The sequence below is a fragment of the Dreissena polymorpha genome, chromosome 7, assembly GCF_020536995.1.
Source record: "Dreissena polymorpha isolate Duluth1 chromosome 7, UMN_Dpol_1.0, whole genome shotgun sequence".
Lineage (NCBI taxonomy): Eukaryota > Metazoa > Mollusca > Bivalvia > Myida > Dreissenidae > Dreissena > Dreissena polymorpha.
The window spans coordinates 33,989,190-34,016,341 of NC_068361.1; the positions used below are offsets into that span (position 1 = coordinate 33,989,190).

Sequence of the window (27,152 nt, forward strand, 5' to 3'; positions counted from 1 at the left end):
TATAATGGGAATGTTACTTGGGATAGAATAGGAATGTGATCTCAGATATAATGGGAATGTTACTTGGGATAGAATAGGAATGTGATCTAAGATATAATGGGAATGTTACTTGGGATAGAATAGGAATGTGATCTCAGATATAATGGGAATGTTACTTGGGATAGAATAGGAATGTGATCTCAGATATAATGGGAATGTTACTTGGGATAGAATAGGAATGTGATCTAAGATATAATGGGAATGTTACTTTGGATAGAATAGGAATGTGATCTCAGATATAATGGGAATGTTACTTTGGATAGAATAGGAATGTGATCTCAGATATAATGGGAATGTTACTTGGGATAGAATAGGAATGTGATCTCAGATAGAATGGGAATGTTACTTGGGATAGAATAGGAATGTGATCTAAGATATAATGGGAATGTTACTTTGGATAGAATAGGAATGTGATCTCAGATATAATGGGAATGTTACTTTGGATAGAATAGGAATGTGATCTAAGATACAATGGGAATGTTACTTTGGATAGAATAGGAATGTGATCTAAGATATAATGGGAATGTTACTTTGGATAGAATAGGAATGTGATCTAAGATATTATGGGAATGTTACTTTGGATAGAATAGGAATGTGATCTGAGATAGAATGGGAATGTTACTTGGGATAGAATAGGAATGTGATCTCAGATATAATGGGAATGTTACTTGGGATAGAATAGGAATGTGATCTGAGATAGAATGGGAATGTTACTTGGGATAGAATAGGAATGTGATCTAAGATATAATGGGAATGTTACTTGGGATAGAATAGGAATGTGATCTAAGATATAATGGGAATGTTACTTGGGATAGAATAGGAATGTGATCTAAGATATAATGGGAATGTTACTCTGGATAAAATGGGAATGTGATCTCAGATATAATGGGAATGTTACTTTGGATAAAATGGGAATGTGATCTCAGATATAATGGGAATGTTACTCTGGATAAAATGGGAATGTGATCTCAGATATAATGGGAATGTTACTTTGGATAGAATAGGAATGTGATCTAAGATATAATGGGAATGTTACTTTGGATAGAATAGGAATGTGATCTCAGATATAATGGGAATGTTACTTGGGATAGAATAGGAATGTGATCTCAGATATAATGGGAATGTTACTTTGGATAAAATGGGAATGTGATCTAAGATATAATGGGAATGTTACTTTGGATAGAATAGGAATGTGATCTAAGATATAATGGGAATGTTACTTGGGATAGAATAGGAATGTGATCTCAGATATAATGGGAATGTTACTTGGGATAACATTGGAATGTGATCTCAGATATAATGGGAATGTTACTTGGGATAAAATGGGAATGTGATCTGAGATAGAATGGGAATGTAATCTTGGATACAATGGGAATTGGATTTTAGACAAAATAGAAATGTAATTTGAGATAAAATGGGAATGTTACTTCAGATAAAATGGGAATGTGATTGTGATAGAATGGAAATGTCCAGGATTCCTATTTTCAGCTGGCAACTTATGTCATCTGTATACAAAACAGCTGTAACCTCAAGATTAATATTAATACAACACTTCTTTCTTGTCCATGAACAGGGGCTAGCTGTATGTTTACTCAATGCAACTCTATCTATGACAGGTTTTTTTTCCCCTTTTTTGGGAAGATAGCCCATGGCTTTGGAATTGGGAATTTTATCGGCATTTTCATGAAATTGGGAAAATTAATTCATTAGCCTTTTTTGTCCACACGAAAAGTCCACTAATTAGGGAAATACTAAATTTGATATAACATTTTATAATCATTAAAATTAAAAGAACAAAATCATAAAATACTTTGTTAGATGTAATTGAATTAAAATTGAGATACAATATGCATACGACACTTCTTTTAAAAAAAAATAAAATATATATATTATTTTTTTTTGGGAAATAGGGAATTGTTTGCCACATTTTGGGAAAAAAGTATACTTTTTGGGATTGGGAACATAGCCGAATTTCGGCTATAAAATCGGGCCAAAAAAAAACCTGTATGAACAGGAGCTAGCTGTATGTTTACTCAATTCAACTCTATCTATGAACAGGAGCTAGCTGTATGTTTAATCAATGCAACTGTATCTATGAACAGGAGCTAGCTGTATGTGTACTCAATGCAACTCTATCTATGAACAGGAGCTAGCTGTATGTTTACTCAATGCAACTCTATCTATGAACAGGAGCTAGCTGTATGTTTAATCAATGCAACTCTATCTATGAACAGGAGCTAGCTGTATGTGTACTCAATGCAACTCTATCTATGAACAGGAGCTAGCTGTATGTTTACTCATTGCTAATCCCTCTATCTTTTTAAAGGAGCTAGCTGTAGAGAAGGCTCTAGAGAGGAAGCGGCTCACGGACTTTCAGGGATGGTTGGCTGAGGTTCGACAGAAACGACAGGTAGGGATACACTTTAGCTGCAGATTGATTTTTATTGGGGGCTGTTCTGGGAAACCTGAGCATAATGCGTGTGTGTAAAGTGTTGGCCCAGATTAGCCTGTGCTGTCCCCATAGGCTAATCAGGATCAACACTTCAAGTCTAAACTGAATTTTTATTTCGAAGAGATCTCCTTTAAACAAAAAAAAATCATAAAAGCGGAAAGTGCCGTTCCTGATTAGCCTGATCTCACTGAACAGGCTAATCTAGAATACATTTTATGTAAATGTATTAAGCCCAGTTTTAGCTATTGAGTTTTGTTATTAAGTGGTGTCAGGGGTGTGCATGGCAACTTGTTTGCTTACTTCCAACATTACAACAACTCAGTGCATATACGTAACAGCAGAACTTACGTCATTCTTTGGCGTGCACTGCTGTTTATTTTGTCATTGAAATCAAGTCCAAATAAAGCGTGATTTTTTTTTAAAGCAAAAAAAATAATGAAAATATAAAATACTCAGAATTTGAAATTTATGTAAAAACTCAGTATTTCCAAAGTTTGTCGAAACTCAATCTATCAAGTGCTTTTGTTATTTCACTATTTACAGTGCTTGTGGCAATTTACTCTTTCAAGTGCTTGTGGAAATTCATTTTTTCAAGTGTTTTTGGAAAATCACTCTTTCAAGTTTTTGTGGAAATTTACTCTTTAAGGTGTTTGTGGAAATTCACTCTCTCAAGTGCTTGTGGAAATTTACTCTTTAAAGTGTTTGTGAAAATTTACTCTCTCAAGTGCATGTGGAAATTTTCTCTTTGAAGTGTTTGTGAAAATAACACAAGTGCTTGTGGAAATTTACTCTTTCAAGTGCTTTAGGAAATTTACCCTTTAAAGTGCTTGTGGAAATTCACTCTTTCAAATGCTTGTAAAAAATGTTGTCCTTGAAATGCTTGTGGAAACTATTATATATGAAATATATATAGTGGAGCCATCCTACTCACCCCGGCGTCAGCGTTCCCATTAGCATGCAAATATTAAAGTTTGCGTACTACCCCAAATATTTCCTATGTCCTTTGACATATTGTTTTTATATTTTGCATACTTCTTTACCAACATGACCCCAATCTATAAACAAGAGCAGACAACTGTATCAAGCATTTTGACAGAATTATTGCCCCTTTTATACTTAGAATATGCATATTATTGATAAATCTATGTTAAAGTTTACATACCACCTCAAATATTTCCTATATCCTTTGACATATTGCTTTCAAGCATTTTGACAGAATTATGGCCCCTTTTATACTTTGATAATTGAACATTTTGCTTCAATTGCCATAACTTCTTCATTTATGATCACATTTGATTCATACTTTGACAAAACAACACTTACCTGACATACCACAATGCACTCCACCCAAACCATTCCCCATGCCCCACCCCAGAATCCCCCCCCCCCGAAACAAATTTTTTATTATTATTTTTATACGCCCGTATAAAATACGGGACGTATTATGTGAAACCCCTTGGCGGGCGGGCGGGCGGGCGGGCGGCGGGCGGGCGGCGGGCGGAAGGCATCACTTTGTCCGGACTCTAATTCAAATTGTATTCATCCGATCTTCACCAAACTTGGTCAGCAGTTGCATCTAGTTGATATCTAGGCCAAGTTCGAATATGGGTCATGCCGGGTCAAAAACTAGGTCATAGGGTCAATAAGTGCATTTTCAAAGGGGCCACTTTGTCCGGACTCTATTTCAAATTGTATTCATCCGATCTTCACCAAACTTGGTCAGCAGTTGCATCTAGTTGATATATAGGCCAAGTTCGAATATGGGTCATGCCGGGTCAAAAACTAGGTCATAGGGTCAATTAGTGCATTTTCAACGGCGCCACTTTGTCCGGACTCTAATTCAAATTGTATTCATCCGATCTTCACCAAACTTGGTCAGTAGTTGCATCTAGTTGATATCTAGGTCAAGTCCGAATATGGGTCATGCTGGGTCAAAAACTAGGTCAAAGGGTCAATTAGTGCATTTTACTTTGTCCGGACTCTAATTCAAATTGTATAAATCTTATCTTCACCAAACTTGGTCAGTAGTTGCATCTAGTTGATATCTAGGCCAAGTTCGAATATGGGTCATGCCAGGTAAAAAACTAGGTCATAGGGTCAATTAGTCCATTTTCAACAGCGCCACTTTGTCCGGACTCTTATTCAAATTGTATTCATCCGATCTTTACCAAACTTGGTCAGTAGTTGCATCTAGTTGATATCTAGGTCAAGTTCGAATATGGGTCATGTCGGGTCAAGAACTAGGTCATAGGGTCAATTAGTGCATCTCCAATGGCACACGAATCGGGCGTATATTGCTCCGTCATGCGGCGCTCTTGTTTTTGTTATTTTTGAAACATCATCTATTAAATAACCACACACCCACATTATACCCCCCCCCCCCTCCATGATGGGGATTAGAGACCATACGGCCCATGGACCATACGGCCCAGACCATACGGCCCATATTCTCGGACCATACGGCCCAGATTATCGGACTATACGGCCCAGATTTGCGGACCATACGGCCCAGATTTACAAAGCATACGGACCATGTCTTAATTAATATTTCTTTTGTGTTCCTTCAATATTGTATGAATAAATTTAAGAAAATATTAAAATTGTAGTATTTCATGTTCATTCAAGCATGTTTTATATTATTTCATCGTGTAAGCATTATCGGACTATACGGCCCAGATTTGTGGACTATACGGCCCAGATTTGCGGACCATACGGCCCAGATTTGCGGACCATACGGCCCAGATTTGTAAAGCATACGGACCATATCTTAATTAATATTTCTTCAGTGTTCCTTTAAATATTGTATGAATAAATTTAAGAACATATTAAAATTATAGTTTTTCATTTTCATTCAAGCATATTTTATATTATTTCATCGTGTAAGGACACAACTATTGATACCCTAGTAAATTCCTTTAATGTTTGTTAATATAATATCGACATCAAAATACACAACAAAAACTAATATATGTACAACAAATAAAAAAACAATTTCAGGCACATATATATATAGAACACTTCTAAACAAATACATATATATGTACAACAAAAAACAACATTTATAGCAATTTTGTGAAATGTGAGCAAACAAATGTACAAGAACAAAGTTGTATTACATACATACAATCAAACAAATATATTTTATATACAATCAAACAAACAGATATATACATTTTCACTCAATCGTTCACACTAGCAAACAAACAAACACACGTACACATTTACACAGGTCCATACAGTCTACAGCACTCTTTCAGAGAAGCTCACTCGTACTAATTTCTTTTTTTCCCGTACCGGTCCCAAGCCGCGCACAAACGCCCTTGTGTGGCACGTGTTTGCCGACTCTGATGCCGCTGCAATTTCTTATCCTTGATGAGTTTGCACTGCATAGGTACTTCATTCGCATTCACATACGAAACGCAGTTCATACTGAATACAAACCGCTTCGTCATATACCTCTTCCGATATTCCGGCGTTTCCACATCGGATATAGTGCCAACGTTGGCACTTGTCACAAGTCAAGTGATCGCTCTTGAGTTGGAGTAAATTCTCCTTAAACAAAATAAACACGGAGGCGCAGGCATTTTTCATCGACCATGTCCATACTTGATATTTATATTGTCTTCAATTATAACGATTGTCACACTTTACCTTTAATTAGTAATTAAGGACATGCTCACTCTATTAGCATTAGTGTAATTATCAACACCAATCAATATTTATGTTATAAATAGCGCGCAAGATGTGCAAACAATAGCCGTTGTTGTATACAATTATAACGATTATCACACTTTACCTTTAATTGGTACTTACAGACATGTTAATCCATAAGGGTCTATTATCAATTACTGTAATAGATAAGATCAATCAGTAGATGTCATAAATAGGGCGTATCCAATATACAAACGTACGAGTCACTTATTCGAGTGTCATACCCCTATTGCAATTATAATATATTTCATCACGCGGCATGTATTAAATTTTATAATTATGTTATAAATTTGTATAACCGTTTTTACCACGCGGCATGTATTAAATTTTATAATTATGTTATAATTTTTTTTTACTGTTTTTCACCACGCGGCATGTTTTAAATTTAATAAGTATTATTTACAACTTTATTAAAATATATTATGTCGATTAAAGTGAATGTTTGCGTGATGTGTACTGCTTACATAAATAGTTGATGACAACATTAAAATGAATTTAAAATCTGAGAGAAATAATAACTATTTCATTTCCCGTGTAATTTATTAACAAAAGCGAAACACATACTAGCGCATGTATTTATTTTAACACATTTACGGAACAATGGTAGCACAGTATTGTAGTGTATTCGTGTTTTAGAATAATGTACATGACGTAAAGAAACATGTGGGCCGTATGATCCGCAAATCTGGGCCGTACGGTCCGATAATCTGCGCCATATGGTCCGCTAATCTGGGCCGTATAGTCCGGGCCGTATGGTCCATGGTCCGTATGGTCCGTATACCCATGATGGCTTACGTTATTCTGTCAAGCACTCGAATAGTCGAGGGCGCTGTCCTCTGACAGCTCTTGTTATGCTCCCGGTAGGGTGGCATATAGCAGTTGAACTGTCAGTCCCAGAGCTCCAGATAACTTTTCTGAGTAATTGGATAAATACCCACTACTTTTGAGTTCAATTGGGTATTTTCATTTTTGATTGGGTACAAAAAAGTCGGTACTCCCTACTTCAATTGACAATTGGGTATTTTTAACCAGGTTTTCCGAAGGAAAAAACTGGTTATTAGATTGGCGAATGCGGGCGGGCTGGCGGGCTGGCTGGCGGGCGGGCGGAACAAGCTTGTCCGGGCCATAACTATGTCGTTCATTGTCAGATTTTAAAATCATTTGGCACATTTGTTCACCATCATTGGACGGTGTGTCGCGCGAAATAATTACGTCGATATTTCCAAGGTCAAAGTCACACTTTGAGTTCAAAGGTCAAAAATGGCCATAAATGAGCTTGTCCTGGCCATAACTATGTCATTCATTGTGAGATTTTAAAATCATTTGGCACATTTGTTCACCATCATGGGACGGTGTGTGGCACGAAAGAATCACGTCAATATCTCCAATGTCAAGGTCGCCACGACTAAAAATAGATTTTTTTAAAAAACAAACTTACAAAGGGGGTTAATTTTGTTTGTTCATTTCAAAAGTTCAGTTTGAGTTTTCTCCCTTTATCAGATTTTTTTTCACAATGAAAACCTGGTTTTGTGACAATTTTGTCCCTTGTTGTATTAAAATTGGGTCTTTTCATTGTCTTAAATTATCAAATGCTTACCTGAATGAGCTGGTTAAGTTCCACTCTTAATTGATTAGTTTCAGAGATCTTGTGTTATTATGTAGATGTATCCATAATACTAGTATACAGTCTTGATTTTAAAAAAGTTCGACGAGTTGTTCCACCAGTTTTCTTACAATGTAAGCACTGTCAGCGCTTGCCTCCGACACAATAACGTCAAAAATTGGTTGCACTATATTTTCCGCTTCTGATTTTTTTTTGCTCGCGGTTAAATAACTTAAAGTGATATTAGGCGCATTTTTCACTGTTGAATTGAGCTGAAAAGAAGTAACAGGTCAAAAGAGTCAGTTAAAATGTGGTAATTGACCATTTATCTACAACTCATCTTGCTACTAGTTGTTTATAAAAAAATTATATATTATATTCGATATTGTACATGACTGTCCCAGTCCTCTAAGCCGAAATGATCCATAAAACAAAATTGTGTCTTTGTGTTGTATAAACCAATCTGCACTTAAACTAAATTTAGATTCACATCGTACATCGAATAATTTCTGTCGTCAGTTGTCAAAACGAAAGTACAGTTGATGTTCAAATGCATTATTTTTCTCTTTCCGGGATATTGTTTAAGTATGTTGATGCTGCATTAACAAATATAAGTGTATATGCAGTGAAAACACCAAAACTAAACAACGGTTTGCAATAGACACCTATAAACATAGCATTATATACTGTTTGATGCGCATAATATCACTTGAAAATTGAGTTTTTTGTGCCTGGGATACGATATTTCCCTTTTTACAGCCTCAAGGTTTCGACATTTTCACAACAATAACACGTGTTTACATAGACGCTTTCTTCCGTACATATCATTGTGCCGAATTTTATAATGAAAGCGCTTGGAATAAACGGAACGAATCCGGTATATAGGACCCGGGTATTTCCGGGACAGATTTACTCATTACGCAGAGAAAAAATACGTTATGCGTAATACCAACTTGATATTTACCATGCATGTGTATCTCATGTAGCTACTCATTTTGAGTAGTGAAAAGTCGTTTAAGTTTTATCATAACTTTTTTAATATTGAACACAGCAACTTCATATTTGGCATGCATGTGTATCATGTGGAGCTGCACATTTTGAGTGGTGAAAGGTCAAGGTCATCCTTCAAGGTTAAAAGGTCAAAATAAAATAAAAATAATTTTCATTTCTCCATTCAATCTCTTACTTACTTCTTGTGCAGCTGCAAATTTTTAGTGGTGAAAGGTCAAGGTCAACCTTCAAGGTCAAAGGTAAAATATCATTGTATTTTTCTTTCCTATAACTTTAACCTTTATTAAAGTTTTATCATAATTTGTTTTTTATTGAACACAGCAACTTCATATTTGGCATGCATGTATATCTCTTGGAGCTGCACATTTTGAGTGTTGAAAGGTCAAGGTCAACCTTCAAGGTCAAAGGTCAGAAAATAAAAAATAAAAATTTTCTTTACTTTTTATGTCCCCGGATCGAAAGATCGGGGACATATTGTTTTTGGCCTGTCTGTCTGACAGTCCGTCCGTCCGTCCGTCCAACCGTCCGTCTGTGATTCATTCATTGTGTCCCAAAACTTTAACCTTTGTTAAAGTTTTGCAATAACTTTTGCATTATTGAAGATAGCAACTTGATATTTGGCATGAATGTGTATCTCATGGAGTTGCACATTTTGAGTGGTGAAAGGTCAAGGTCAAGGTCATCCTTCAAGGTCAAAGGTCAAATATATGGCTTCAAAGCAGGACAATAGGGAGCATTGTGTTTCTGACAAAACATCTCTTGTTAAGCCTGAAACAGTTCAGTGCAATTAAACATATAATACAAATTGGCGACTGTGGACTTATAATTATTTTTACATTATTCATTTATCAAGGCCAAGGCAAAGATTCAGCTCAGACTCTTATTCAAATGTTATACACAGAAAATGTGTCATCTTTACAATTTTATTGTTAGTTGTTAATTAAAGAAAGTATAAGTTACACAACATGTACATGTACATGGTATTTGCCTTGATAGTCTTTAGATGGGCAATCAAAGTACTTAAGATGGTTGCCTGTGTCGGCCACCAATTGTAAAACGTAAGTTTCCATCCCTGGCATACTGTAAGAAATTAAGCCTTTATATAATGCTTTTAAAAACACAGTTGTTCAAACACTGGAAGAAACTCAGTCTTTCTAATGAATGTAGAAATTGAGTATTTCCAATTCTTGTAAAATCTTAATATTTCTAATGCTTGTAGAAACTTGAGTTATTTGAATGCTGGAAGAATTAAAGTGTTTCTTATGCTTGAGAATCTAAGTATTTCTAATGCTTGTAGAATTAAAGTCTTTCTTAAGCATGTTTTAACTAAGTCTTTCAATGCTTGTGGACACTAACTCTTTCAAAAGCTTGTAAAAATGTATTAAAATGCTTATGAAAACTGAGTTTTTAAAATGCTTTTAGAAACTAATTCTCTCGAATGCTTATTGAAACTTAGTCTTTAGTATGCTTGTTGAAACTCAGTTCTATCTATCTGGACTCACTCTTTTAAATGCTTGTAGAATGTCATTTTTTCCATATGCTTGTAGAAACTGGTGGAGTCTCGTCAGTCACGTAAGCAGCGTAAGACGGACATGGCCAAGAGGAAGACGTACGCAGCCCAGCAGAGGATGAAGATCATCTCACAGCTTGCGAAAAGTGGGTGGAATGCATGTTTAGAACTGGCCTGTAGTGGGTGAAATACATTTATAGAACGGACATCTAGTGGGTGAATTCATTTATAGAACTGACATGTAGTGGGTGGAATGCATTTATAGAACTGACCTGTATTGGGTGGAATACATGAATAGATTTAGCCTGTAGTGCATGGAAAACATGTCTTGAATTAACCAGTAGAGCAAATGAGATTACTTGGCCTTCTGTTTGTCGAAGATTTTTATGTAGAAACTGTTCATGCAATCAAATAACAGTACATTTGATGCCTGGAAAGTATCATTTAATGATTACTGTAAATAAACTCTGCAATAATTTAGCACTTTATTTATATATTCAACAAATATAAGGAAATGAAGATAACGTTGAGCAGCTTCAACATGTAGCCTACAATATTCTGTAAATGTATAGCAAATTAATGTTGATTATTAAAACACGAGAATAATGGAAGCATGGAAAGTGTGAACACTTTTGATAAACTTTGGAGCAACTTCTGATCTCTGACATGAAAAAAAAAGCAGTTAGGAGAAGAATTTTAGTTCATAAGAAATGAAATCAAGATATACAATTGAATATAACTATGAACTAATTGGTAATTCAGTTATCATGAAGGTTTTTCGTCTGATCTCATAGACATCATTTGGTCATATTCATATAAGAAATAGTATCATTCTTTTCAAATCCTGTCCTAAAATTCCCTGTTGATGGTTAGACTTTAAGATATTTGGGAATGCAGCTGTCATATGTAGAAATAAAGACTTTTGAAATAATAATATTCATTTTACATTTTACTAAGAAGTTCATGCTTTTGATTTTCTACTTTATATTATTGTTATCAATTATTCAAATGGTATAAATGAAACATTAATACATTTTCTCAATAAAATTTGAATTTACGCTAAATCTCCCAATGTCACAGGTATATGTCATATTCCCAAAAATGTGCAAAAAAGCCCTTCCAGGTATTAGACTGTCATTGCCTGCCAGTAATTGCCCAGTATACTGCCACAATATAAGTGAAGTGATAGGTTGATTCCCCTGCATGGTATTTCAGACACGAAGAAAGACGACACATTTGGTCAGGATGACAAGGACTGGGACGTGTACAAGGAAATTGTGAGTACATGGCATATTGTGTGTACAGGTAAATTGTGAGTACACGGTATGTACACTTGAGCCGTGCTCTGGGAAAACCAGGCTTAATGCATGTGCGTAAAGTGTCGTCCAGGTTTAGCCTGTCCAGTCCACACAGTCTAGTCAGGGACAATACTCTCGCTTTTATGGATTTTTTGTTAAAACAAAGTCTCTTGTAATGGAAAATCCAGTCGCGGCACAAAGTGTAGTCCCTGATTAGCCTGCACACACTGCACAGGTTAATCTAAGATAACACTTTGCGTTTATGCATTCAACCCTATTTTCTAAGATAACACTTTACGTTTATGCATTCAACCCTGTTTTCTAAGATAACACTTTGCGTTTATGCATTCAACCCTGTTTTCTAAGATAACACTTTACGTTTATGCATTCAACCCTGTTTTCTAAGATGACACTTTACGTTTATGCATTCAACCCTGTTTTCTAAGATGACACTTTACGTTTATGCATTCAACCCTGTATTCTAAGATAACACTTTATGTTTATGCATTCGACCCTGTTTTCTTAGATAATACTTTACGTTTATGCATTCAACCCTGTTTTCTAAGATAACACTTTACGTTTATGCATTCAACCCTGTTTTCTAAGATAACACTTTACATTTATGCATTCAACCCTGTTTTCTAAGATAACACTTTACGTTTATGCATTCAACCCTGTTTTCTAAGATAACACTACGTTTATGCATTCAACCCTGTTTTCTAAGATAACACTACGTTTATGCATTCAACCCTGTTGTCTAAGATAACACTTTACGTTTATGCATTCAACCCTGTTTTCCCAGAGCAAGGCTTATTTATGTTTTGTTCAAAACTTGTAGCAAAAGGCCAAAGCACATACTATTTTTGTCAATCTTCATTGAATGCTGATTTTAATGTATTTAATTCCCCAATATACATTCCAAATAAGTGAGGTGCTCATTATAAATGTACTTTACTCTGTTCATGCTGCACTTCATTTTTCAGAGTTCAGTTATTGCTGGACGTTCAATTTAAGTTTTAAAATGATTTTTGAAGTTTAAATGATTGGTGCCCAAAGGTCTTAAACACAATTGTATATGTTTTGCTGAGATGTTTACAGAAAATGTTCAAATAGTTAATAGATACACAAGACATATTTTGTTGCATCCCTTTTAGTTAAATTTATATTATCAAGATTTAAAACTTTAACCTGAACTGTGTATAAATTGAATATCCCATTTGGGAACATAAACACACATAAACTCCGTATTTAATGGCAGATATTATTTTAAAACATTTTCCCTTTGTCTCTGTGTATTGAAACAATTTAGTTGTAACATTTTCCGTATGTCTCTAACATTTTTTGTAAATTTTTACATTTGCAATTTTGACTGTAATTTGTTTCTTTAAAAAAATATTGTATGAAAAAAGCAGTTTTAACACCTTAACAATTGCCATTGTAACATTTGCAGAATGTCTGTAACTCTCTTTGTGTTGTAATATTTATAAAATTGCAGTTGTAACTTTTGAAAAATTGCAGTTAAAACATTTGTCAAATTGCAGTTGTAACATTTGCCTTATGTCTCTATCTCTGTATGTATTAAACATTTAAATCATTAGTTTCCCTGACATCTCTATATACATGAATTTTGCAGTTGTAACATTTGCCCTTAGTGCATTTGTATGTGAGCTGCTTTGTTGGAAAACCAGGCCTAATGCATGTATATTAAGATTTGTACCAGATTAGCTGGTACACTTTGCAAAGGCTAATCAGGGACAACACTTTACCCATACACTTGTGATTTGTGCATAAGAGATCTCCTTTAAACAAAAATTTCCATAAAAGCCGAAAGTGTTATGCCTGATAAGCCTTTCCGGCTGCACAGGCTCAGCTGGGACGACACTTTATATAATGTATAAAGTACAGTTTTCTGATAAATCATCTCATGATCTTGTAGAATCCCAACATGCCGGACAGTGACCTATATATGTGATCTTGTAGAATCCCAACATGTCGGATAGTGACTAAGTGTCTATAACTCTATATCTTTGTGATCTTGTAGAATCCCAACATGTCTGACAGTGACCTATATATGTGATCTTGTAGAATCCCAACATGTCAGATAGTGACTAAGTGTCTATAACTCTATATCTTTGTGATCTTGTGGAATCCCAATATGTCGGACAGTGACCTATAAATGTGATCTTGTAGAATCCCAACATGTCTGACAGTGACCTATATATGTGATCTTGTAGAATCCCATCATGTCTGACAGACAGTGACCTATATATGTGATCTTGTAGAATCCTAACATGTCTGACAGTGACCTATATATGCGATCTTGTAGAATCCCAACATGTCTGACAGTGACTCTGAGGCAGAGGAGTTACAGCTGGAGGAGCTGGAGACCATGCTGAAGGAACACGACCCGGACTTCCAGAAGTAAGCAAATAACTATTGTAAAAAATAGGAATTGTCTCCCTTTAAGATTGGTGAATTTTCTTGCTTTAAAGTTGGTGAACTGTCTTCCTTTAACGCTAATGGAATTTTTACGCTGATGCATTGTCTTCCTTTCATGCTGATGAATTGTTTCCCTTTCAGATTGATGAATTGTCTGAATGGTGCTGAAACATGTACAATTAATGCTTAAATGGTATAATCCTTATCAAATATTTTTAATCTTGGTTTCTAGATGTTTTATCATCTTTATGTTGTGTGAGCTTGTGCATAAGCCAGTCAAAACATGGCCCTTTCAGGGAGATGGATAAGGAAGCAGGGGAGTTTGACATTACAGAGTACTACAGACTGCACATTGCTGTGGAGAGAATCAGGTGCAGTGTAACCTTGTGTGTGATCATGTGATCTCGGTGGAGGCTTCTGATTGGATGACTATTCCAGATGCCTTGCTTCCTCAATTGAGTGTCTTATTTCAACAGTTAAATCATGTTTGATAATCAGACAGAATACCTGCAAATGGCACATTTTAATAGTAATTGCCCTTCATTTAAAAGCAAGATTCTCTTAATTGATTTATTTGCTCTTGAATTAAGTCCAATAATCACTTTGAACCATTTCTGCAGTCTGCACAAACTATTCAGGGACAACACTTTCGGCCTATACTGGATTTTGGTTTTGAACAAGACTTCCTTTAAGCTTAAAATTCAATAAAAGTGGATTTGTTGTCCCTGTTTAGCCTGTGCCTAAACTTGATTTTTGTTTAGCGTAAAATTAAATAAAAGCTGAAGTTTTGTCCCTGATTAGCCTGTGCCTACTGAATAGGCTTATCAGGGATGACACTCTACGCACATGCTTTAAGCCCTGTTTTGCTATGACGAGGCTCAATTTTGTACAGTAAACCAGTAGGTTAGATTGTTTCTGGGCTATTCAAGGGTGCCAGAGCTGCTGTTTCAGCCGTCCATGATTGGCCTGGATCAGGCCGGGATTGTGGAGACCATGGACTATGTATTCAAGAAGTACACAGCACAGCTGCAGGATAGACTGGCACAGGTATGGACTATGTATTCAAGAAGTACACAGCACAGCTGCAGGATAGACTGGCACAGGTATGGACTATGTGTTCAAGAAGTACACTGCACAGCTGTAGGATAGACTGGCACAGGTATGGACTATGTATTCAAGAAGTACACTGCACAGCTGCAGGATAGACTGGCACAGGTATGGACTATGTATTCAAGAAGTACACTGCACAGCTGTAGGATAGACTGGCACAGGTATGAACTATGTATTCAAGAAGTACACTGCACAGCTGCAGGATAGACTGGCACAGGTATGGACTATGTATTCAAGAAGTACATGGCACAGCTGTAGGATAGACTGGCACAGGTATGAACTATGCATTCAAGAAGTACACGGCACAGCTGTAGGATAGACTGGCACAGGTATGGACTATGTATTCAAGAAGTACACTGCACAACTGCAGGATAGACTGGCACAGGTATGGACTATGTATTCAATAAGTACACGGCACAGCTGTAGGATAGACTGGCACAGGTTGCAGTCTTACACATTGTGGTTTTACCCTTTTCGACTCAGAAGCAATATGAAATGGCTGTATGCAACTAGTCTTAAACTAGAACAGGTTGCAAGTAACTTGCAGTCTGTTCAGGTTTTATTCTGTTTGCTGCTCATGAATATCTTAAGGTTGAGAATGAAGCCTTTAAAACTTGAAAATACATTATTAAGACAAGTCTTTTATATGATCTTTTTGATCTTAGTGACTACAAACATGTCAATAAATAATTTATCTTGATTGCATGGATGCCATTTTGCTTATTTAAATGCTCTTAAGTCTGTCTACTGGGTAGAACCAGTACTTGATGTCCTTATGCTAGATGGAAAGAATGCGCACACAGTGGTGATCAAACCGTGACCTCCCAGTTGCTAGGCGTACATTATATCCACTACTCTACAGCGACAGATGCAGTCTTACACACAGTGGTTTCAGAATAACTGTAATTTTCAGATCAGTAAAACACATACTTTACCCCTAAGATGCCTGAAGAATAAATGCTTATAATAACAAGAGGAAAGTGAACAACTAATATAAAAATCAAGCGCTCAACAACATTAAGTTATATATATATTTTAATAAGAACCTACCAATTAACAGCTCAAATGGATTTTTTGTATAACCTCTTTAACTATTTTTAGACCTAATCAAATTGTATTGCAAATTATAGCCAGATCGGCACATATTATACTCCAAAAAAATGCAATATTTAAATTATGCCAGGATAGATATATGGGATTTTACAGTTTAGGAATGAAGTCAACATTAATACTACGTGCCTTTCTGTGGGAAGGCAGAGCTTGATGCATGTGCGTAAAGTGTCGTCCCTGATTAGCCTGTTGAGTCCGCGCAGGCTTATCAGGGAAGACACTTTCTGTTTTAAAATGTTTATATAAAGAAGAGACTTTCTTTAAATGAAAAATTTAATTTAAGCAGAAATGGTCATCCCGGATTAGCTTGTTCAAACTGCTCAGGCTAATCTGTGACAACTCTTTACGCACATCAATTAAGGCCTGTTTTCAATGAGCGAGGCTTATAATGCATCTTTTAATTCCTGTTGCAGTGTGTGTTTCTGACAGGCAGCAACGCAAACTTTCACTATTTCCCAGCGCGCCTGGAGAGGGAGCTACGAGCGATCCGGCCCTTCCAGTCCAAGTTTAACATTGCCACCGCAGGTTAAATATGCGCATTTCTCAGACAACTTTGCTTAAGACCTTACCAACTTGTTTAATCTTCAGCATTTTTCGATCTGGTAGGGTTTTAATGCCTGGAAAAGAATTTTGTTCCAAATATAAATTATTGACTTGGTACACACTATTGTAACGGTTCACTAGAAAGTTAAAATATTAAAATACTTGATGGCTGTAAATTGACGATATAAGATAATATATAACAATTTGCTAGTTATCATATACTTAAGATTTGACTTAACATATTGTCTGAGAGAAGTTTTGGATTTATTTTTTCATACTGGTCTTAATTTTTCTTGATGGATGGCAGATCATGATGCGGATTCGAAACATAAAATTGATTTTATCTGGTATTTTTTAAAATTGTAAATCCAAAATAATTGTTGTACACAAGGGGAAAGGTCAAGAATGTGAGAACCATTTATTTAAAAATAAAAAGTTGCCTTAAGTTCAGACTGTTACGACAGACCTAAAACAAAATGAACATGCTTTCTAGTTTCTTTGGACAGGTAATGTTATAGAATATTGATTATAGCTGGGTCAGATAACTTTATTAATTAATTTATTACTTGTTACACAGCAAATCCGGGCTTTGACGCATGGTTGGGTGCGAGGGCGTGGCTGACCACTGACCCAGTGGCAGACGTGTGGATCACCCGCCAGGAGTACGACGAGAAGGGTGGTCACTATCTCAAGGAACATATGGCTTCCAATAGGTATGTGGGGTAATGTGATGGAATAGTTACATACACAACGCGAAAAACTGTTCATAAATACCACGGGCTATATATGTTTGTTAATTTATGTTTTCGTCGCTGTTCATGTTTCATACATATATGCTGTTTGGAAATTTTATAAATATTTGTAATTTTGTTACAGGTACCTGCCCCACCCGGTCCTTGTGCAGAAATAGTTGAGAATAGGAAAATATCCCACCCACTTGGTTCCGGTTCAAGACTAGTGCGGGGAAAAACTACTCTGCCCACCATGTGTTTATTGAGTAATTGTTGATAATGTGAACTTAGCCCTGTTTGTTATAGCACAGACTGATGAATGAAATCATAATCACGGAGCAGTGATAAAAAATAAAGAATCAAAATCTTGCCCTTCTAGTTCTAGTGCAGAAAAAGCCTGTAAAAGAATACTTACCCTTCTGTTGTATATTGTGTATTTGGTATGTGAATGTCAACACTAATGTGAAGGGGATATTACAAGATACACGAACTTCTACTGTACAATTTTATTTAACATATTTACAGGTAGCATATAAGCGTTTGTACAGTTGCGTTGCTAGATAGCTAATGAGTGAGGGCTTAGCACCGAAGCGGGCTCTAGCAGGAACCTTTAACACGTGTTTGATCACGTGGTTGTTATACTGTTCTGATAATGCAACATTTCCCTCTTCATAAATGAAAAGGAAATTGAAATGCATGCATAAATCAAAATATAACAAGATTAAAAATTCATGCTTAATTATAGAAGACGAAGTAATCTATGTCACGAGTTTGTACTGTATTGAGTCTTAAGTGCTTGTACTTATCAGTGATCATACAAATCATTGGTTATCATACTCTGCTCTGTAGAAGCGGGCATTCCTCTACTTCTCTCCCAGACCGTATTGCGGAAGAATTGTCTGAAGGTTTGACCAGGGCAGTCTTGGCTGAAGCAGCTTATTAGGGTTTCTTTGGGGTATTTGCAAGAATGTTGTAGTCTGGTACAAATATGTCTGATACATTTTCGTTTGTTTTGTATAAAGCAATGCGATTTGTGCGATACACTTTTTGCATTTGTGTGTAAGACCTTGGACAGTGCTTTTGTATCACTTTTCCCGGAATCCAAATTTTACCCATCTGTATCCTAACAGGGTCATTTACATTAAGTGGCAGGAGGGATCTGACCGACTTATCGTAGTTCTGCTTGTTTCTCGCTCGAGTGTTTTTTTAAAAACTGTTTGACCTTGAGTAACATCTGTGCAGGGCTGTAGCCGCAGTTGAGTGGTATGTTTCGATACTCTAGCAGTACGACAAAGATATTCTAATTGCTATCCCTAGCCTTTTCACGAGTTTTTAGCTCCACTGGCCAGAGGCCAGTGGGGCTTATGTCATGGTCCTGTGTCTGTCGTGCGTGCGTCCGTGCTTTAACTTTTTCTTTAAACATCTTCTATTCCTAAAGTACTGGTCCAATTCTGATTAAATTTCTCAGGAATGTTCCTGGGGTAAACCTCTTTCAAATTTGTTCAAATTATGCCCCTGGGGTCAAATTTGACCCCGCCCCGGTGGTAACAATATTGAAAATTTGCTTACATAAGGCCTATTTTGTGAAAACTTTCAAAATCTTCTTGTCCATAATCATTGGGCATAGGGCTATCAAATTTGGTATGTAGAGAGATCTAATAGTCCTCTACCAAATTTCTTCAAATTATGCCCCTGGGGTCAAATTTGACCCTGCCCCGGGGGTCACAAAATTGAACATATGCTTATATAAAGCCTTTTTTGTGCAAACTTTAAAAATCTTCTTGTCCATAACCGTAGGGCGTAGGTCTACCAAATTCGGTATGTAGTGACATCTAATAGTTCTCTACTTAGTTTGTTCAAATTACGCCCCTGGGGTCAAATTTGACCCTGCCCCGGGGGTCACAAGAATTAACATACGCTTGATATATCCGCGGCCTGCGAAATCTCTCCGCATTTGACACTGGTAGATTCTGCCTAAGCATTTTTAAAACGAGCGATATAATTGGCTGTCGTCCAATTAAAATCGGTTTCTCAAAATGTGTTTGGTATTTCGTATGCAAATGGCGCCGTTGTGAAGTGAAAATTAAGATTATTGAAATGACAAATAGCAAGCGAAATAACGACTCACATCATATAGTTTGATAGGAATAATGAAATGTGTTTGTCCACGAAAAAGACTACGTTTTAGATACAAGAAACACATATTTTGTTTAGAAATGTGCACATTGAATTTGTGTCACGGAAACCAGTGTTTCTGTTTGCAAATTGGGAGTTAAGTCTACTCGCGAAGTAAAACAATTTAGAAGAGGATCTTTCAAACATGGAAATAGACAAACATGATTAGATTTATATGATAGAGGATCTCTGTATAATCAGATTCATATGCATATTCTGCTTTATTATGTTTGTCACGCTGTTCAGTAAATTGAAATAGCATTGAAATGTGGTGATTATTTAGGATAGCTCTTCAGTTGGTTTTGCCTGCAATTTCAGCAACTACTAACAACGACACTTGACTAATACACTCAAATGATCATCGACTGTAGACCTTGTCAGGATGGCAGACGTCGTCCTCGGCAGTACACACTTCGAGGGAAATACTCGTCTGCTGTCGTCGTCGGCTGCACACCACCGATCCTCCTGGTAATACCTACCTCACGCACAGGCTAAACCTCCAGGGCAAGACACTAAGTCACAGGCTAATACTTACGTCACAGGCTAATACACCTATCCTCCTGGAAATACTTACATCAGGGCATCTATCCTCCTGGCAATACTTACCTCAGGGAACACGTCTGCACACGTCCGCGGACCGGGTAGCAAGAGAGCATGGTCATCCCATCAGGCATCTGCGTCCATCCCATTGGCTCCACATCATGCAGCATGGTCCAGTCACATGAACGACGCAAGCCGGGTACCACTCTGCAGGGGGGGGGCGTGGCACCGGATGTCACTGGCACTACACTCCCCTCACTTTTCTCTTTTTGGGACGACCCCCTACTCACAAAGAAATCGTCCCACCGAATGTCATAGTCAGTCCGCCACAGACGTCCTGTCGCACCCGAGGAAGTATATTGACTATCTCTCAGACCCCAATGCCCCTTTCGTAAGCAAGGAGGGCGCCTTCACCATGCAACGTACTCTAAAGCCGCTGCGCCCAAGCCGTTCCATGCACCCCGAGGAAGTATATTGACTATCTCTCGGATCCAAGGCCCCTTTCGTAAGCAAGAAGGGCGCCTTCGCTATGCGATGTACGCCTAGACGCAGCGACCTAGCGGATCTATGACCGTGCCCGGACTCCCCAAAGTCGGGACAACCTAATTGTTTCAAAACTACAGGCACGCCACAACGTGCGCAGAATGGGGGACACAACCCTAGAAAGACCACAACTAATTTAACCCGTTGGCCGGTTTTCGTACGACCACCAAGAATATTCTAATATGCATGCATACCCCAATTCAAGTGTAATACCCTCCATAAAATGTCAGTGATCCCTGGTCTGAAATAAAATGAAAATAGAATGCTAACATTTAAGTATTGCTTTATATTGCCGTTCACAGTCTCATGCCGAGAGATTAATGGACTCGCCCAGCCAGTAAATCCACAAAGCTTTAACCATGGACAGCCTTCAGCTATGAACAGTTACACTAAAATTTCACTAAAAAACTACGTTGGGTGACCTGCAACAGTTTCCCACGGTTCCTGACATGCAATAGTTCCCCACAGTACCTGACATGCAACAATTTACATCTTCTAATGGCATAATATACAATGATGACATGTCCATGAGTGGTTATTCAGAGAAATATAAATAAAAGTGGGCTGAAAGAGCTCACAGCTGGATCTGATAAGAGTAATCTAAATGCCTCGCCCTGCCGCCAACTACCCCCAGTATTCAGCGAGGCGACGTGTACCCATTACGACATCAGGCGTATTATACTCGCGTGAAAACACACCATCAGTACAATTACGAAATAATAATAATAATTAACATAAATGTTAATATGTCTATAATGCTTGCATTTCTACTATTTAACAACACCACTACAACAATTATAGTGTTTTTTTCTATATTTTTACGGGTGGCAATACCAACCCAAACATCTCCACTCCCACTCAGGGAAACATGAACAGAAAAATGAAAAAAGGTATCAGTTGCCGGATGTCATGACAGTGAAATCAACCCTGCGTTGTCACGGAGACCAAGAGTAACTAGTCAGTCTAATAATGTATTCAAAGTTACTAAATAATAACCAAAATATGGACTGGTGGGCGAGGCCAATAATAGGGCCTAATCGAATAAGTGGACACGTGCTTGATTAATCAAACACATCGATTATATCATCAGAATTGTTTGACACATAACAAGTTTACACTTCACTGACACTAAATGGAGCGAAACACAACTAAAATAAAACAAGAAAAACAGAGAACTATTAAAGGAACCCACCCCGCCCTTTAAATAGATAATTTCCTCAGGCCCCCACGCTCGCTCAGACACTTGCCTAATTTCCACCGCTGGGACCGCTCCCAACGGCGAGAACTTGAGGGTCGCCACCCTTCAGAGCCAGGCCTGAAAGGTCCCCGTGATCCATCCTCCGAGATCTTCCGGCGTACACACGCGGCGACTCCGTAACTGCACGCACCGCTCTGGCGGTTTACCGAGGAGTCGCCATGACCAAACTGGTTCCTCTGGGTGTTACCAGAGGGAAACCGGCGACTCGACTACTCCTGTGGGACTATGCCGACAGGTCTCTTGGGCAACCCTGTTAGGACTATGCCGACAGATTTCCCGTAGCTAGACGATTCTTCTGACGTGCTCCGAAAACTGGACAACTCCTGTGGGACTATGCCGACAGGTCTCTTGGGCACACCTGTAAGGACTATGCCGACAGGGTTCCCGTACCTAGACGATTCTTCTAACGTGCTCCGAAAACTGGACAATTCCTGTGGGACTATGTCGAAAGGTCTCTTGGGCAACCCTGTAAGGACTATGCCGACAGGGTTCCCGTAGCTAGACGATTCTTCTGACGTGCTCCGAAAACTGAACACCTCCTTCGGGACTATGCCGGCAGGTCTCTTGGGCAACCCTGTAAGGACTATTCCGACAGGGTTCCCGTAGCTAGACGACTCTTCTAGGGCTGCGTTGCCCAAACTGGACACCTCCTTCGGGACTATGCCGGCAGGTCTCTTGGGCAACCCTGTAAGGACTATGCCGACAGAGTTCCCGTAGCAAGACGACTCTTCTAGGGCTGCGTTGCCCACACTGGACACCTCCTGCGGGACTGGATACGGCTTGCAACAGTTTTCTCCCTCCGCTGTAGCTTCACCGTCACCGACGCCGCCAGTCTCACCGTTGCCTCCTTCAGCGCTTATGTCGGTACACACCCCAATGTGTCGGACAACTTCGCGACTTGTCGGCAGCTTGATGTTACTAGTGGAGACTCGGTAACCGCACGCACTGTTCCAGCGGACTTCCGATGTTACGCCATAACCGGACGCCCTTTTCCGACGGTCTGCCGCGGCGACACCACAACTGGACGCTTTCTCCCGGCTGTCTTCCGCGGTGACGCCAGCCGGATCTGCATGTCCGGCGGGCGGGGTGGCCCTAACTCCAGACTGGACCGCCACCCGCTGCACGCGAAACGTACCGACATAACTAGAACCCACATGGTCCCGCTTAGTGCTCTCATCGGTGACCATCTGTGGATCCCGGACGACTTCTGAAGCTGTCGGCAACGCAAACGGAACTGCGTCATGCACGTGGTCGGTATGCTGTAGGCTTCCCCCCTCGAGGCTCAAAACCTGCCCATCAAAAATAATAGTGGCCTCTGCCATATTGATGATGGCCCTGCCCGGATTCATCAAAATGTCGAAACCAAGAAGCATATAGACATCAGTCGGGGCTACATACAAATGCTGCTGATACCAGTAGTTACCAATCTTTAACTTAACTTGGCCTACGACAAAACCCTGCATGGAGGCATCCTTTCCTGTCATCAACAGCTTGACATCACGCTGCTTGGGAGGTGGCTGCTTCATGGCCTTATAGACCCGATCTGAGATGAGGCTGACTTCCGCTTCCGAATCAATCACTGCATCAACCATTACGTCACCAACCTGAACCTTTAAACAAAACTTCGCAGCTGAACCCAACTGGTTGACGCGACCTAATTCCAGTCTACTCTGCTGCTCAGCCGCCTCGGTAACTGACATCGGTATCGACACATTGTTGGCAACGGACCCGGCGCCCACACGACAATCACACCGGAAATGTTCCAAATCACCAAACAAGCACGATATGTCCCGCCTCGCCATCCCGGGATACTCGCCCCAATTTGAACCATACCTGCCTCGCTTCGATCTCTCGGGGCGGACATTTGAATGTTGGTACCCACTACGGTTCCCGTTGTTTCGCCGGTTACCGGCGCCCCCTTGTTAAGCATTTGGGCCGGATCCCCTTTCGTAGGCATGTTGGTTCCGATGCCCACGTGGACCGCCGCCACCCGTACCCTCGTGACACCTAACGTGGCGTTGCTTGTTGAAGCCCCGGTTCTGGGTGCCGTCTTCATTGGAACCTTCGGCTGCATACTCGCCATACAATCCATATTCTTCATCGGAACGGAACACCTGAACCGGTTGTCTGACGCGAGAATCATCGCCCTGGCTCCCACGACAGTCCGATAATCGCCCCACAGAACCCAGCAGCCGATCGACCACCTGGGTCAATTTGTCGACCGCCGACCCGCTTACCGTATCTGGAGAGGGTGCTCTTCTCACCTCATGAACACACCTCGACTCTTCTCGCTCACTCTCTTAGCTATCCCTCGGAGTCGCGGCGCAAGCCGACTGAACATGGCTATGTATCCTCATCATGTTCATTGCATCTCCCATCGATGTGGGTAACTGCAGGCATACATGCTTGCCGGCCTTCTTGTCAAGCAAACCGTGACAAAACTTCGTCACTGCCTGCTCAGTGGCGTACGCATAGGGCAGATCACTAAATGCCGTTGTTGCCAGCGTCAGCACCCGATCGGACCAATCGTCCAGGGACACGCCTACTTCTTGTTGGACATCCTGGAAACGACCCTGCGCAGTGGCTGGGAGCTCCCTGGCACCAAAGCGCTCCTGAAGCCGCTGCATAAGCTCGGCTTAAGGTAACGTCTCCCTTCCTTCGGTCAGTAATGCATAAAAGTCCACCGCCTTACCAGTTAAACACCAACCAAGACAATCACCGCATTTTTCGTCAGACCAATCTTGCATTCTGGCGTAACGCTCAAACTTCTTCTTAAACAACAACCAATTGCGGCACCCATCAAATAGCAGGCTCTTTGGCAGCTTGGTCAAAACATCCCGATCCCGCTGGGTCGGGGGGTTTATTGGGACTGGAGGGCTTGTCTGAACGGGGACACTGCTGGATAGGGTAAGGTTACCTGCAACGGGTGGTTTGTTGTGTGCAGGGTTATTACCCACTATAGGTAAATTGCTGGCTACTGTGAGATTACCTACCACCGGTAGGGTGCTTCGCACGGGAACACTACTCACACCGGGTGGGTTATTAGGCATTGAGAAGCCACTTACAACATGTTGGTTGTTAGGCAGTGAGACGCCACTTGCAACAGGTTGGTTGTTAGGCAATGAGACGCCACTTACAACAGGTTGGTTGTTAGGAAGTGAGACGCCACTTGCAACAGGTTGGTTGTTAGGCAGTGAGACGCCACTTACAACAGGTTGGTTGTTATACAGTGAGACGCCACTTACAACAGGTTGGTTGCTAGGCAGTGCGTGGCCACTTACAACAGATTGGTTGTTATACAGTGACACGCCACTTACAACAGGTTGGTTGTTAGGCATGGTGAAATGGGTTGGAAAAGGACGCATTATAGGAGCAGGAGGGCTTCTTGGGGCCCGAAAGTGTCGCAAATAATTTGCGGACGTCTCTCTAAATTGTGCTGGCACGTTGTAATCTGCCGCGCGCCAGGTGCTATGCGCTGAAGGGGCCATGGAGGAGGCCTCTAAAGTTACCGAGCGACAAAGGCTACTTCGCCTAGGTTGCTTGATTGCCCTACCAGCACTCATCTGGGGCAAACCTAACGGCTGGGGCGGGGCGGGGCGGGGACGCTTGATGCGACATCAGACGGTATTGGCATGCCTGTAACCACCACAGCATCTGGCTGAAACAACAGACGCTTGGGGAACAAAGGCATTGCAAACTGGGGAAGGAAATCACTCCATATCCCCGGGAACTCCTCCCATCGAGTGATGTTTGCCTCTAAATCTGATATCTGAGAGGCTAGCACTGCCTTTATCTGGTCCTGGTTTAGGTATGGCGTGCTTACAAACATTGGCTCTGGGGCCCTGGACCTACTTGAATGTTCTTCTTCCGTTCCACTGGCTTGGGACGCCGCTGCAAGCATTGGATTTTCTGCAAAATCCAGCTGGTCTAACTCCCTCTCACTTAGGGGCCGCCCAATTAGTCCCTCCAAGGTGTCCAGGTCTAGGTTACCTGACCCTTGTCTAAGTTGGACAATGACCCGCGCCAATTTGGGCCCTATTCCGGAGATCAACATCAACGTTTGTGGGGGTCGAAATTTACACGTACAAGACCCGGAGACATATTTCGGCTACTCATTTCTAATGCAGCAAAGTACACACAAAAAACTCAGTTTAATACATCATTAACACAAGAAGAACACTCAAGTGTGTTTGTTTATATTAAGTCTATTAACCTTGTTTGTATATTACATTTTTAAAAAATCTGTATTGTTTTGTTTGTTTTCACCAAAGTATTATTCTTTTAGGTTAACATTCTCAAAACTCTTGTTTTATTATATTTATCTTTTTTTGAATGACATCATTTGATGATTTATAAACAGATTGCAAAAAATATTTGTTCAAGATAAACTTAACAACAAATTTTTACATTGAAATTAAGTGATTTTAATATTCAGTAGCAAAAAAGTAAGGAGAATCCAACTTAAAAAAGATGTATGTATCTATTAAAAGTATATTCTACCGATGCCGTGAACAATCCCCTTGTTATTAACATGACCTCCGCTAAGTCTATTACTAGCAACCTATCAGAGAATAGGTCAGATACCTTATTTCAATATATGGCAGTCCTAGTATTTTTCAAAAACAAACATGACAGGTAACAAACGTCAGATGGAAAAAGTAAAGGAAAGTTAGGTCAAGCTAATTGTTTGTCATTATATCTCTTTAAACCTCAAGCCATATGCAAGTAGTGTTGCCACGATCGCAACATCTTGATGAATTATAATTCATTTTTTTGTCTCATAAACATTTACTTTGTTTAACAAACATCCTCAGGCTTTTTCCGCTCCATTTTGGGAACACGCCACACTGGAATTTTGGGAATTTCGCGTCGTGAAAACCCCCATTTTGGGAAAAAAATTAATCGAAAAATTGGCTCAGCTGGGAAAAATTATCGCATGTAAAAAGTGTTTCTTATATTTCAAAGATTCCGTTAACTGGTAAATAACGACTATTTTGATAACTTATTATTTAAATGTTACAAAATATAATGAACATGTGTAATAAGTGCAGGTTTTTTCATCTGAATTTGGGGAAAAGG

General features: G+C 39.4%; 1 protein-coding gene across 7 annotated transcripts in view; it reads left to right on the forward strand.

The window, feature by feature from the left end:
- Positions 1–17,927, forward strand: part of LOC127837485 (actin-related protein 5-like) — a 49,648-nt gene extending 31,721 nt beyond the window's left edge. For 3 of the 7 annotated variants that reach the window (XM_052364614.1, XM_052364615.1, XM_052364616.1), the window contains exons 14-22: positions 2,366–2,449; positions 10,364–10,472; positions 11,542–11,603; positions 13,951–14,045; positions 14,360–14,434; positions 14,993–15,110; positions 16,697–16,808; positions 17,404–17,539; positions 17,703–17,927. In XM_052364614.1, coding sequence (XP_052220574.1) covers positions 2,366–2,449; positions 10,364–10,472; positions 11,542–11,603; positions 13,951–14,045; positions 14,360–14,434; positions 14,993–15,110; positions 16,697–16,808; positions 17,404–17,539; positions 17,703–17,736 — 825 coding nt within the window. In that variant the 3' untranslated portion in view covers positions 17,737–17,927. Of the gene's footprint in view, positions 1–2,365; positions 2,450–10,363; positions 10,473–11,541; positions 11,604–13,950; positions 14,046–14,359; positions 14,435–14,992; positions 15,167–15,222; positions 15,279–15,334; positions 15,396–16,696; positions 16,809–17,403; positions 17,540–17,702 lie in introns of those variants that run through there. The other 4 variants (XR_008029310.1, XR_008029311.1, XM_052364617.1 and 1 more) reach the window with 4 other exon arrangements.
- The last annotated feature ends 9,225 nt before the right edge of the window (positions 17,928–27,152 follow it).